At 43.8% G+C, this 14776-nt stretch overlaps 2 protein-coding genes across 2 annotated transcripts in view; one reads left to right on the top strand and one right to left on the bottom strand.

Annotated features, from left to right (window-relative positions):
* aifm4 (apoptosis inducing factor mitochondria associated 4) overlaps positions 1 to 14776 on the top strand; it is a 72215-nt gene that overhangs the window by 23683 nt on the left and 33756 nt on the right. The gene's annotated exons all lie outside the window — the stretch shown is intronic.
* Positions 1 to 14776, bottom strand: part of LOC109905663 (TLC domain-containing protein 2) — a 34718-nt gene that overhangs the window by 11483 nt on the left and 8459 nt on the right. Inside the window, exon 3 of the mRNA XM_020503173.2 lies at positions 10877 to 10959. Within this exon, the coding sequence (XP_020358762.1) occupies positions 10877 to 10959 (83 nt within the window). The remainder of the gene's footprint in view (positions 1 to 10876; positions 10960 to 14776) is intronic.

Below are 14776 nucleotides of genomic sequence, written 5' to 3'. Positions count from 1 at the left end.
TTCACACAAACCCCCCCACCCCCACACACTTGAATGAACACAAACACACATCCACGTTACAGAAAACAACCCACATCCGCAGTAGTAGATACTGTGATGACCCTTCAGGGTTAATGCCACGGTCAACGAATGACCATAGATTAAAAAATAAAAAAACATTGTGTATGCTGTGCATCCATGGTTAGTAATGGTAAACTACAAAAAAAGTTGTGTTTTCATCATGAAATGTGTTTCGAAAGGTCGCTGTGACATTCATACTCGTCACTAGTCCTCACTAGTGGTCGCCAGATGATAGGGGTGGAAGTGTTAATTGGTTTTGGTGACTCACCTCACCTAACTTTCTCCTAGATGTTGATTAGTATAGAAGCTACTTCAAAAACGATGTATCTACACTACTCAGTGACCACTTGGCTGTATATGTACACTACAGACTACTGTCAGTGTAACAATACATTTATCCTATGAATACTTATGCTTTACGTTTTGAGCAAATTCAAATGTTTCCATAACTACCCAGCATACATTTAAATGGTGTGTTTTCCGAACAACTGTAACTGAGCTAAATATAGGAATTTCCCTATACACATGTTGGAATCTGGGATTGTCTTTTGAGTACATCCTCTCCTCCCAAGACTACACACACTCCATAGTTGCTGGAAAACCGTAGACATAAATGCTTTGGAATTCACAGCTATCCTTCTGGCTGGCAGCCAAGTCTCTCTCTCTCCCGCTCCCTCTAAATAAAATACAATTTAATTGGTCACATATACATGTTTAGCAGATGTTGTTGTGGGTGTAGCAAAATGCTTGTGTTTCTAGCCCCGACTGTGCAGTAATATCTAACAAGAAATATCTAACAATTTCACAACATATACCCAATACACACAAATCTAAGTAAAGGAATGGAATTAAGAATATATAAATATATGGACGAGCAATGCCAGAGCGGCATAGACTAAGATACAGTAGAATAGTATAGATTACAGTACATACATATGAGATGAGTAATGCAAGCTATGTAACATTATTAAAGTGACTAGTGTTCCATTTATTAAAGTGGCCAGTGATTTCAAGTCTATGTATATAGGCAGCAGCCTCTATGTGCTAGTGATGGCTATTTAACAGTCTGATGGTCTTGAGACTGAAAAACAGCTTCTCTCTCGGTCCCAGCTTTGATGCACCTGTACTGACCTCGCCTTCTGGATGATAGTGAACAGGCAGTGGCTCGGGTGGTTGTTGTCCTTGATGATCTTTTTGGCCTTCCTATGACATCGGGTGCTGTAGGTGTCCTGGAGGGCAGGTAGTTTGTCCCCGATGATGCGTGGGCAGACCGCAACACCCTCTGGAGTGCCCTGCTTCCTCCTATAGCGTCACCTTGACTACAGTATGAAGTCAGTAAAGGCCAACTCCCTCATTCTGTTCTCCCTGGGCCTGGCTCTCCAGTTTCTGAACGTAGCGGATTCCTTGAAGAACCACATTCTTGGTTGCCATGCCAACATCTCACAACAGTCACTCTGTTTAAGCACATCTGGATTTCCTGCCCAACCTCTTAGCAACAGAATAATGTTTATGACAATGTGGGTTCTCCTGACAATGTGGACACTTCACAACAATGTAGAGACGTTATGACTTCGCAGAGATTCTTATTGTCAGGCCCTAGGCACAATAATTATGTTTCTGTCCAATACCAGTGTACAACAAAATGTAAAAAAGTTTACTGTTGAGATATTTATTTATTTATATTTTATTTAACTAGGCAAGTAATTCAAGAACAAATTCTTATTTTCAATGACAGCCTAGGAGCAGTGGGTTAACTGCCTTATTCAGGGGCAGAACGACAGATTTTTATCTCGTCAGATTGGGGATTTGATCTTGCAACCTTTCGGTTACTACTCCAAAGCTCTAACCACTAGGCTACCTGCCAATAAGATTTAGATTTACTAACACTTTTGAGAATGTTACTCATCTGCCCTGCATGTTTTATCATTGACTGGTTTCTAGTTAAGAGGCTGGTTCAATCTATGTCTGGATATTGGATGAAAGGGACCTTAGACTGGTATCATTGGATGAGTAGTTTACTATATGGAACGACACTGAGGAATGGAAAAAATAAACGTTTTTGGACCTAGATGAAAACATGCACATGCATATAACTAACTACAGATCCCCATCGGTCTGTTGCAATGAGAAGGGGCAGAGGCTGTCTTGAGTGAGTGGATTTGGGGTGGATGGAGTGCTGTTTTGACTGTTTGGGTGTATGGGATATGGGGGCGGAGATCTGGGTTGAGCGTGTGTGAGAGGGGGTTCATGTGGAGACCAGATTTCTTCTGTCTGGAAACACATGCTGAGGAGAGAGGCAGAGGGGTTTCCCTCCTCCAAAGAGATGTGGCCACAAAACACACCACAACTCTCCCGTCAAGAATCTATAGACACATTCTCTGCCTCACCCCACTTTCCCTTTCCTCTCCTTCACACTCAATCTCTCACTCAATCACATTATTCTGGTGTTCTCACTTTGGTAATTGTAAGTTCTAATAACATCCATGCAGTGATAGGGCTAAAACACATGAGGTTATAGCTCATAGCTCTAGGTTTAGGCGATATGTTGAAAGAACTGAAACTTGCGCAAAAATAAATAGCAAGCGATACTCCTTCTGCCTCCTCAACCCACAGAGTAGAACCCTGGCCAAAAGAGGAATGTTTGTGGAGCACATGAAGATCTCTGGAATATTTCTTTGGCAAATACATTCAGCAGCCTGCTATACAAATTAAATTGCTCCTGCTGACATTGCTTCTTGGAGTCCAGGGACATTTTAGTGTTTTGTGAAAAGCAAACCACAATTTCACAAACCACATATTACAGAAAATGATGTTCATGAATTTACTTCCAAAGCAAATTCGAAATTATAACTCAACATGCTTTTTTTTGTTGCTTTTAGAGTACACTTAAGAGAGAGTAGGGATGAAAATGTTCAAAAACTTTGGAATGAAGAAGCAGAACGCATGGCATGTACTACAGCTTTGGCGGCTGCTGTACTAAGGCTATATTATGTGGTGAGTCAGTGGAATCTGACAGAACGAGGGGACATGGACAAAGACTGGTCTACAGGAGCGGGAATATCAGGGTCTTTTGAGAAGAAGCCGGGGGGAGAGAAAGCGAGAGGACAGGAGATGAAAGGAGGAGAGGAGGAGAAGAGAAGATGGCAGGCAGTAGGTGTATACAGTGTATTTGGAAAGTATTCCTTTTCCCACTTTGTTACATTACAGCCTTATTAAAAAATGTATTAAATAAAACACATTCTCATTAATCTACACACAATACCCAGTAATGGCAAAGAGAAAAAACTGGTTTTTAGTCATTTTTGTCAATATTTTTAAACCTAAAACCCAGAAAAATCTGATTTACATAATTATTCAGAACCATTGCTATGAGACTCAAAATTGAGCTCAGGTGCATCCTGTTTCCATTGATCATCCTTGAGATGTTTCTCCAAATTGATTGGCTATGATTTGGAAAGACACACACCTGTCTACATAAAGTCCCACAGTTGACAGTGTATGTCAGAGCAAAAACCAAGCCATGAGGTTAAGGAGACGTGTATCTAAAGTTCCATGCATAACACTTGTATTTTCATCAACATTTATGATGAGTATGTCTGTAAATTGATGTGGCTCTCTGCAAAATCACCGGATGTTTTGGAAGCAAAACATTACTGAACGTAACGCGCCAATGTAAACTGAGATTTTTGGATATAAATATGAACTTTATCCAACAAAACATACATGTATTGTGTAACATGAAATCCTATGAGTGTCATCTGATGAAGATCATCAAAGGTTAGTGATTCATTTTTATCTCTATTTCTGCTTTTTGTGACTCCTTTCTTTGGCCGGAAAAATGACTGTGTTTTCTGTGACTAGGTACTGACCTAACAATCGTTTGGTGTGCTTTCGTCGTAAAGCCTTTTTGAAAGCGGACACTGTGGGTGGGATTAACAACAGGTTTATCTTTAAAATGGTGTCAAATACTTGTATGTTTGAGGAATTTTAATGATGAGATTTCTGTTGTTTGAATTTGGCGCCCTGCACTTTCACTGGCTGTTGTCATATTGATCCCGTTAGCGGGATCTGAGCCATAATAAGTTTTAAATGAATTGTCGGAAGGGTACCCGGGGAAGGGTACCAAAGTATTTCTGCAGCAATGAAGGTCCCCATGAACACAGTGGCCTACATCATACTTAAATGGAATTAGTTCGAAACCACCAAGACCCCTCCTAGAGCTGGCCGCCCGGCCAAACTGAGCAATCGGGGGAGAAGGGCCTTGGTCAAGGAGGTGACCAAGAACCTGATGCTCACTCTGACAGAGCTCCAGAGTTCCTCTGTGGAGATGGGAGAATCTTCCAGAAGGACAATCATCTCTGCAGCACTCCACCAATTAGGCCTTTATGGTAGAGTGGCCAGACGGAAGACATTCCTCAGTAAAAGGAACATTACAGCCCGCTTGGAGTTTGCCAAAAGGCTCCTAAAGGACTCTCCGACCATGGGAAAGAAGATTCTCTGGTCTGATAAAACCAATATTGAAGTCTTTGAACCGAATGCCAAGTGTAACATATGGAGGAAACCAGACACCATCCCTACGGTGAAGCATGGTGGTGGCAGCATCATGCTGTGGGGATATCTTTCAGCAGCAGGAACTGCAAGACTAGTCAGGATTGAGGGAAAGATGAACAGAGCAAAGTACAGAGAGATCCTTGATGAAAACCTACTCTAGAGCGCTCAGGACCTCAGATCCTAAGCACACAGCCAAGACAACACAGGAGTGGCTTCGGGACAAGACTCTGTATGTCCTTGAGTGGCCCAGCCAGAGCCTGGACTTGATCGATCATCTCTGGAGAGACCTGAAAAGACCTGAGAGACCTGAGAGACCTGCTGTGCAGCGACGCTCCCCCTCCAATCTGACAGAGCATGAGAGGATCTGCAGAGAAGAATGGGAGAAACTCCCCAAATGCAGGTGCCAAGCTTGTAATGTCATACCCAAGAAGACTTGAGGCTGTAAACGTTGCCAAAGGTGCTGCAACAAAGTACTGAGTAAAGGGTCTGAAAACGTATGTAATATTTGATTTTTAATACATTTGCAAACATTTCGAAAAACCAGTTTTTGCTTTGTCATTGTGGAGTATTGTAAATTTAATACATTTTAGAATAAGGCTGTAACATTTTTTTTTTTGAAAAGGTCAAGGGGTCTAAATACTTTCCAAATGCCCTGTAGATACAGATGTAGTATGTAGGGGAATCGATGATAGTATATCTCAAAGATGGAACACAGCAGTCAAAATAACAGTTTGAGAGTAGCACATGACACTCGCTTCCCTACCAGCACTAAGCACTACTAATAAGCAAACTCAATAATACGTAACGAGACAGGGATGAAAGCAATTTGTGTTGGAGGGAAACAGCAAACACTGTTGAAACCTTCAAAAACATCTATCAGAGAGCGGTTGAACGAAGAGCGCAGCTATAGCGACTGCAATTAGAAAAGCAACTAGAGTCAAATGACATCTCCCCTGCTGACCTAAACATCTTAAATGAACTGCATTAGGCTCAATTCCATTTTCTAAATGCTTTTTTCATTAACTTCTGAAGCAGTGCTCTAGTATCTACTCACCCTCGTTCATAGCAACCTCAATTTTTCCAACTTCATAGCCAACTGGGGCAGCCTACATACAAGGAGGAGAGGGGAGCTTTTTACGGTAAATGTTTCCTTGTTTTTCCATGAACCCAGTCAAGGGCGGTGGCAACTCCAAAAATGTTTTTATTTTATTTTAAATTTCACCTTTATTTAACTAGGTGGGCCAGTTGAGAACAAGTTCTCATTTACAACTGCGACCTGGCCAAGATAAAGCAAAGCAGTGTGAAGCAAACAACAACACAGAGTTACACATGGAATAAACAAACATACAGTCAATAATACAATAGAGAATGTCTATATACAGTGTGTGCAAATGAGGAGGATAAGGTGGGTGAGGCAATAAATAGGCCAAAGTGGTAAAATTATTACAGTATGGCAAATCAAACACTGGGGTGATAGATGTGCAGAAGATGAGTGCAAGTAGAGGTACTGGGGTACAAAGGAGCAAAATAAATAACAATATGGTGATGAGGTAGTTGGATGGGCTATTTACAGATTGGCTATGTACAGGTGCAGTGATCTGTGAGCTGTTCTGACAGCTGGTGCTTAAAGATAGTGAGGGAAATATGAGTCTCCAGCTTCAGGGATTTTTGCAGTTCGTTCCAGTCATTGGCAGCAGAGAACTGGAAGGAAAGGCGGCCGAAGGAGGAATTGGTTTTGGGGGTGACCAGTGAGATATACCTGCTGGAGCGGGTACTGCGGGTGGGTGCTGCTATGGTGACTAGTGAGCTGAGATAAGGTGGGGCTTTACCTAGCAAAGACTTATAGATGACCTGGAGCCAGTGGGTTTGGCAATGGATATGAAGCGATGGCCAGCCATCGAGAGCATACAGGTCGCAGTGGTGGGTAGTATATGGGGCTTTGGTGATAAAACGGATGGCACTGTGATAGACTGCATCGAATTTGCTGAGTAGAGTGTTGGAGGCTATTTTGTAAATGACATCGCCGAAGTCCAGGATCGGTAGGATAGTCAGTAGGATAGTCAGTCAACGATAGACAGCTGTCCCTGATTGAGAACCATACCCGGCCAAAACATAGAAAAACAAAACATAGAATGCCCACCCCACATCACACCCTGACCTAACCAAATAGAGAAATAAAACGGCTCTCTAAGGTCAGGGCGTGACACTTTGTTGCGAAATAGGAAGCCGATTGTAGATTTAATTTTGGATTGGAGATGCTTAATGTGAGTCTGGAAGGAGACTTTATAGTCTAACCAGACACCTAGGTATTTGTAGTTGTCCACATATTCTAAGTCAGAACCGTCCAGAGTAGCGATGCTGGACGGGCGGGCAGGTGCAGGCAGGGATCGGTGAAGAGCATGCATTTAGTTTTACTGGCATTTAAGAGCAGTTGGAGGCCACGGAAGGAGAGTTGTATGGCATTGAAGCTCGTCTGGAGGTTAGTTAACACAGTGTCCAAAGAAGGGCCAGAGGTATACAGAATAGTGTTGTCCGCATAGAGTTGGATCAGAGAATCACCAGCAGCAAGAGCGACATCATTGATGTATACAGAGAAAAGAGTTGGCCCGAGGATTGAACCCTGTGGCATCCCCATAGAGACTTCCAGAGGTCCGGACAACAGGCCCTCCGATTTGACACACTGAACTCTGCCAGGGAAGTAGTTGGTGAACCAGGTGAGGCAGTCATTAAATGACACATTTTGAGAAACCAACGCTGTTGAGTCTGCCGATAAGAATGTGGTGATTGACAGAGTCGAAAGCCTTGGCCAGGTCGATGAATACAGCACAGTATTGTCTCTTATCGATGGCGGTTATGATATCGTTTAGGACCTTGAGCGTGGCTGAGGTGCACCCATGACCAGCTCGGAAACCAGATTGCATAGCGGAGAAGGTACGGTGGGATTCGAAATGGTCGGTGATCTGTTTGTTAACTTGGCTTTCGAAGACCTTAGAAAGGCTGGGTAGGATAGATATAGGTCTGTAGCAGTTTGGGTCTAGAGTGTCTCCCCCTTTGAAGAGGGGGATGACCGCGGCAGCTTTCCAATCTTTGGGGATCTCAGACGATACGAAAGAGAGGTTGAACAAGCTAGTAATAGGGGTTGCAACAATTTCCGCGGACACCTTTAGGAAGAGTGTGTCCAGATTGTCTAGCCCTGCTGACTTGTAGGGGTCCAGATTTTGCAGCTCTTTCAGAACATCAGCTATCTAGATTTGGGTGAAGGAGAAATGTGGGAGGATTGGGCAAGTTGCAGTGAGGGGTGCCGGGCGGTTGACCAGGGTAGCCAGGTGGAAAGCATGGCCAGCCGTAGAAAAATGCTTCTTGAAATTCTCAATTATGTTACTGAAACTACAGCAGAAAACCCCTTGAAACAAAAAGCACCCCTGACAACTTCTGCAAATGCAAATATGATGTTTGTCAGAATGTCTGTTTCCAGACCCTTATATCTTCTGTTATGAATCTTCCATATGCTCTTTCATACATACGACAGTACCTCCTCAGTCAGATCTGAGTGAGGCAGTTGTGTTCATAAGGAAGCCCTATTACTTGCACAGACGGCAGTACTTCCTGTTTCTCAAAGGAATGGAGGGGTCAGGGGTTGTTTGGGGGCTATCCGAGGAGTGTGTGTTGCTCTGTGTCAAAATGCCAGTGGAGTACCCATATGTCATTGTAAGAAGTCTCACACCTTTCTTACCCAGTGAGCTCCACTTAAGTAGAAAAAAGTATAAAGTTTCTATGGAACATTTGACTGCTTATTCCCCCACAGTTACTAAGACTAGGCCATGTTCACTAGACATGAAATGGAAGAAAATGGCCTTCCAGCTGAACTTATCCAATAAGTAACCCTAGTTTATGTTTTACATTGCCCAACCATTCTGCTATGATGCTGTATGCCCTGATGAATACGAGCCTGGTCGACGACTACTGGAACAACTACCAAAGCTTTGCCTTATGCTAACTCTTTAGCATCAGTCCTTAGCTTGAGTCTTTGGTGTTGTTAAGTCTGCATTTCAGAGAAACCCATCTACAGCATTACAAAGTGAATGACTAACCAAAAAGACTTTCAGAGGATGAGGGGGTACGCCAAATAAATGCTGTTTTTTCCACAGACCGTAGAAATTGTCAACAAGGCATTACCCAAGACCAATGAAATGCTCCATTGAGATCTCAGATTCAGAAAAAGAGTTTCTCTCCCTTTACTTCTCACCAAAAAAAAAAAACACTTAACAATGTTCTTATTTATCATTACTGCCAGGCCCTGACCCCATCAGTAAACCACGGGGGGAGAGGAAGAGAGAGTGAGAGAGAGGAGAGAGAGAATAAAGAAAGACTGATAGAGACACAGGAAGAGAGCAGGAGACAGAAAGGGAACACAACACAGACAAAAAGGATGATGTGAGAGAAGGAGAGGAAAAGTGGAAGACGTTCCTCCCAGGCCACAGTCATGGACTGTGTATCTGCCAACACTCATCCAGACCTCCTCCTTCTTTCCTGAATGGAGCTTCCAGGAAAGAAGGGAGCGAAGAACAACAACAACAAAACCTCAGAATGGGGGACTGACTGGCTGGCTGCTGGCCCTGGAAGAGGAGAGGATGAGAACCATAGGGTGACTTCAGGGGAGAATGAAGTCCATGGAGGGACTGAGCCAAAATACACTGGGCCACTATCCTTCCAGGGCCAGAGGCACGTGGAGCTGCCTAACAAGCTGAGCTGAATCCAGTCAGCCAGTCATTTAGTTTAGATATTGGGCTGCCTGGCAGACTGAGTCCAGTCAGTCAGTCTGTCAGTTTAGATATGCAGGGCTTTCCCTGGACAGTGTTGATACATTGACGAGGAACAGCCAGCTGTGAGTCATACCAACACGAGAGGCTGAGTGTGAATACTGTACTACTCACCAGCATGTGTGCGAGCGATATAGAGAAACACACACTTATAGAGGCTCACACATATAAATAGGCATGTGCCCACATACACTGGCTCAACTTCAGACGCCTATACACAAACATTAGTTATATAAGTATAATAAGTCTATTAGACAAGCAGACATGGACAGACTTGACAAAATTCTACAAATTCAAATCTACACAAGTCCTCTTCTAACCACACATCTAAAAATGTACATCAACATCACAAACCGGTCCTCAAAATAAAAAGGTCTTCAAAAGCTCAGTATTGCCATGAAAATGGGTCAGGCAGAAGTACTTTGGCGTATGCCAAGGTCAGTTTATCATTTTAACCCCCAATGGTTAAAGTTAGGATGGGGGAGGGAAAACTGATCCTAGATCTGTTGCCAACAGGCAACTTCATACCCTGATGCACAGCCTCAAGCAGCATTCTACAAAGACGAGAAACCCATTCTCAAGGGAATGAGAACAACACTGAGGTCTTTCTCAAGAACATTGGTGAACAATTAAAATTTTTCTCAAAAGGACAATGATGAACAATGACTTCACCAGGTGCTCTCATTTGAGGCCTATTACGTAGTACTGGAGCTGTCTAGCCTTGATGAGAAAGAGAACAATAATGAGGGGTAGTTCCTAGCTAGTGTGACCGATGGGGTTAAAACTCAGACTTTCTAAGGGACAGTAGAGCACATTAGCCTGCTAAGCTGAAGTCTAGGCATTCACTTAGGTTGCCAATGCAACTAATCAGGTCTCTGGCAAATGTACTCATTGTGCAAGCGTTTTTACCCAAAGACCTCTGTTACACTACCATGCCTGGGGGTTAACTTCCTCAAGGGGGATGTTAGGCAGGTTAGGAGCCTGATGCGGAAGGCTGGCTGGAAAAGGTTAACAGTAAGGTCTTCATTTTCTTGTTCTTTATTTATTTTTTGGGGGGATTATGTGTGTATTGTTATTGTATTGTTAGATCTTACTGCATTGTTATAGCTAGAGACATCGCAGGTGCAGCAAAACTGTGCAAGCGACCAATAAAATAGGATTTGAGCTCTGCTGTATGCTAACAGGGGCCAACGACTGTGGGGGTTTTGTGTGTAAAATGTGTGTGCACTGTGTGATGCTTTCACTGCTTCAGTATTCTCTGGTGGGTGTTTTAGCTAGATAATGAGGTTGAGATAGAGATTCTAGGCTATGTTTCACCTAACCGCTGATACAGGGTCAGATATTTATCAAGGTTATGGTGAGTGAGGCCAGGTAACCTGATCCTAGATCTGTGGTTGTACATAACGGGTACCTCAAACCTTGTAGATGCTACCAGGGCCACTTACCACTGTGTGATGGAATAGGAGCTCCCATGACAGGATCATCTTCTGGTTGAGCACCATATCAAGGAAGTCATAGATGAAGTAGCCTGTTGAACAAAACATGGCATATTCTAGCTTAGAACCAAAACAAAGCAATGGAGATTGATAGAACAAAGGCTTTTTCAGTGGAGGAGCGTTTGGCATATCAAGTATATTTAGTGGGGACCCCTTTTACCAGTCGCTTCCATGACGACACCAAGGTAACCAAGATGTCAGTTAAAGAGTGCTATTTAGATCAGTCCCCCGCTATGGGCATAACCATGGAGACGGCTTTTCAGAATGGTGGAAAAATAATGAAGCGTTAAAGATAGTCGGGTGTGTGTGTGTATGTTGCGGAGGGGGTCCTCCTCTAGGGCAGACTATAATTATCCGGAGTCTGTGTTCCTACTACATATTCTATTTGACATTCAACACCAAACGGCTTCTGTAAATATTGTGATAAGACGTGTACCTTGAGAGCATCCTCAGCTGCTATATGACAAACACATGCTGAAGAAACAACGGATGTTTACTTAACCAAATTGTCCAAATTGAATCCCAAAAATAATTCTTACTGTGGCATTGGGAATTGAATTTGACTGAATAGGATCCATATTAGATTTTAAAAGTGTCATCCATTCATCTCTTATCATTCCTAGATATGTATAAAGAAAAGCCATTTTACAACCAGCGAAGACCGTCAACCTAGGTCAAGCTCTCACGTTATTGAACCATGGTGGCATGTGACCAACTGTTCGCCCGTTGGCCTTCCAACAGGCTCTCTTATCATTATGACACTGACTGTGTTCCAAAAGGAATCATTGTTTCGGTCCCTCTCTGTCCCTCTCTCTCTGTGTGTCTCTCTGTCCACATCTCACCCCCTGCCCCTGTTCTTCTGCCCTAGTTTCTCTCACACCTTTCTGTACCACCACACGTGGCTGAAAATGTAAAAAAAAAATTGTAGTGTTTAAATTCAACAGCAGCATGTTATCTCAAATGGCTGGTGACTGGAGCCAAGCTCTCCCGTTCTGTGGGTTTTGGGCAGTGACTGTCCAACGACATGGTGATCAAACACAACTTGTCTATACACTGGCTTACAGTCAAACCCTGGATGTTTGGTTGAGATGAGTCTACATCAGAAAATCTTTGTGACAGATTACAGTTCCTCAAAACAAAAATCTTCTTAAAATGAACTTAACGACACACCCAATAGGAGAGTGGCACTTCATGGTAGTGTCATGTTTGGTGTGTAACACTGCATTTACCTTTGGTCAGCCTGGGAGGGTACCTACTGCAACTGTTATGCATTCCAAAATGTCAACACCTTTGCCTTGGCCTGACATAATCAAGTCAGTCCACAGACAGAGGCCCAGACTAGTGTTTGTTTGGTCAATCAGAGTGAAAAACAAACAAAACATTTTAATATAGCCTCCGAACATACAGTAGGTTTCTACTATGTGGCCAAGCTGCCATGTCAAAATTGCCTATAGTGAAAATACTTTGTCTTTCTAGCTTTGCATTGTGGCCCGATAGTGACGACCATACTATAGGCTCAGTGTCACTGTCACGCCACATTGTTGTAGGCAGGGCTCAGAGGAAGCACCATCCACCATCCCTCCTCACCCGGACTCCCTTCTCTGTTACTTCTCTGTTATAGATGGTATTTGACCCGGGCAGACTGCTGCGGCATATATCAACAGCCTTCTTCTCAGGCGCTACGGCCCATTCTAGGGTCACACAACCTACAGGGGTAGGCCCGGAGCAGTGCCTGGGACGAAGCATCATAATGCTCCCCATTGATTCTAGAATTCCGGCAACACTAATAACACTGACAGGCAGCATTCAAGGGTGGGTGGATTCTCTGGGAGAACGATAACAATCCTTGGAATTCTAAGGGAGCCCTTGTTAACCAGGCACAGATCCAATAAATTAACAGCTTATAGAGTGTAAATTAGCTCAATACACGAGTCAATTAGAGAGCATGAAGTCAAAATAGAGGATTTTTTATTTAAAGGGGCTGTACTGCTGGGGTTTACTTTAAGCTCAGTGTGGTGGCAGGTAGCCTGGTTGTTAGAGCGTTGGACTAGTAATCGAGAGGTTGCAAGATCGAATCCCTGAGCTGACAAGGTGAAAATCTGTCATTCTGACCCTGAACAAGGCACTGTTCCTAGGCTGTCATTGAAAATAAGAATGTGTTCTTAACTGACTTGCCTAGTTAAATAAAGATTTTGTCCATCTAGCCGAGACTCCTAACCAAGTGAAAGCTATGGTCTGCTGTTTGACTTGTGCTCCAGGCTTAATACTCCTTCTACAGACCAATTTTAGCTGTCAGACACATGAAGCGTGTTGGGGAGAGGTCATTGGAGGGGTATAGGCTAACACACATACACTATTGCTCTAAGTTATATGAGAGATAGACAAGGTCAGGTGGCATATCCTACCAACGGGACATTAAATACTGTAATCTCTTATATTTCACCGAGTCGTGGATGTTCGACGACACGGCTAATATAGAGTTGGCAGGATTTTCCATGGCAGAACAGAGAAGCTACGTCTGGTAAGATGAGGGGTGGGGGTGTGTGTCTTTTTGTCAATAACAGCTGATGCGCGATGTCTAATATTAAAGAAGTCTCAAGGTATTACTCGCCTGAGGTAGAGTACCTTATGATAAGCTGTAGACCACACTATCTACCAAGAGAATTCTCATCTATATTATTCGTAGCCATCTATTTACCGCCACAGACCGATGCTGGCACTAAGACCGCACTCAACCAACTCTAGGCCATAAGCAAACAAGAAAATGCTCATCCAGAAGTGGCACTCCTAGTGGCCGGGGACTATAATGCGGGCAAACTTAAATCAGTTTTACAATTTTTACCAGCATGTCACATGACTGTGTGATAACGCTCTCAGTAGCCGATGTGAGCAAGACCTTTAAACAGGTCAACATTCACAAAGCCGTGGAGCCAGACGGATTACCAGGACGTGCACTCAAAGCATGTGCAGACCAACTGGCAAGTGTCTTCACTGACATTTTCAAGCAGACCACCATAGTCCATTCGCCCAAAGAAGCAAAGGTGACCTGCCTAAATGATTACTGCCCCGTAGCACTCACATTCGTAGCCATGAAGTGCTTTGAAAGGCTAGTCATGGCTCACAACAACAGCATCCTACCGGATACCCTAGACCCACGCCAATTCAAATACCTCCCCAACAGATCCACAGATGTCGCAATCTCAAACGCACTCCACACTGCCCTTTCCCACCTGGACAAAAGGTACACCTATGTAAGAATGCCTACAGCTCAGCGTTCAACACCATAGTGCTCACGAAGCTCATCACTAAGCTCAGGACCCTGGGACTAAACACCTCCCTCTGCAACTGGATCCTAGACTTCCTGACGGGCTGCCCCCAGGTGGTAAGGGTAGGCAACAACACATCTGCCACGCTGATCATCAACACTGGGGCCCCTCAGTGGTAGGTACTTAGTCCCCTCCTGTACTCCCTGTTCATCCACGACTGCATGACCAAACACGACTCCAACATCATCATTAAGTTTGCTGATGACACAACAGTGGTAGGCCTGATCACCAACAACAATGAGACAGTCTATAGGGAGGAGGTCAGAGAACTGTCAGTGTGGTGCCAGGACAACAACCTCTCCCGCAATGTGAGCAAGACAAAGGAGCTGATCGTGGACTACAGGAAAAATCCATTAACACCCCATTAACATTGACAGAGCTGTAGTGGAGCGAGAGTTTCAAGTTCATTGGGCACGACAAAACCTTTTCCCCCTCAGGAGACTGAAATTATTTGGCATGGGTCCCCAGATCCTCAAAAAGTTCTACAGCTGCACAATTGAGAGCATCATGACCGGTTGCATCA

Source organism: Oncorhynchus kisutch, linkage group LG15 (assembly GCF_002021735.2).
Source record: "Oncorhynchus kisutch isolate 150728-3 linkage group LG15, Okis_V2, whole genome shotgun sequence".
Taxonomy (NCBI): Eukaryota; Metazoa; Chordata; class Actinopteri; order Salmoniformes; family Salmonidae; genus Oncorhynchus; species Oncorhynchus kisutch.
Note: the sequence above shows the minus strand (reverse complement) of the source record. Positions and strands in the feature narration are given on the sequence as shown.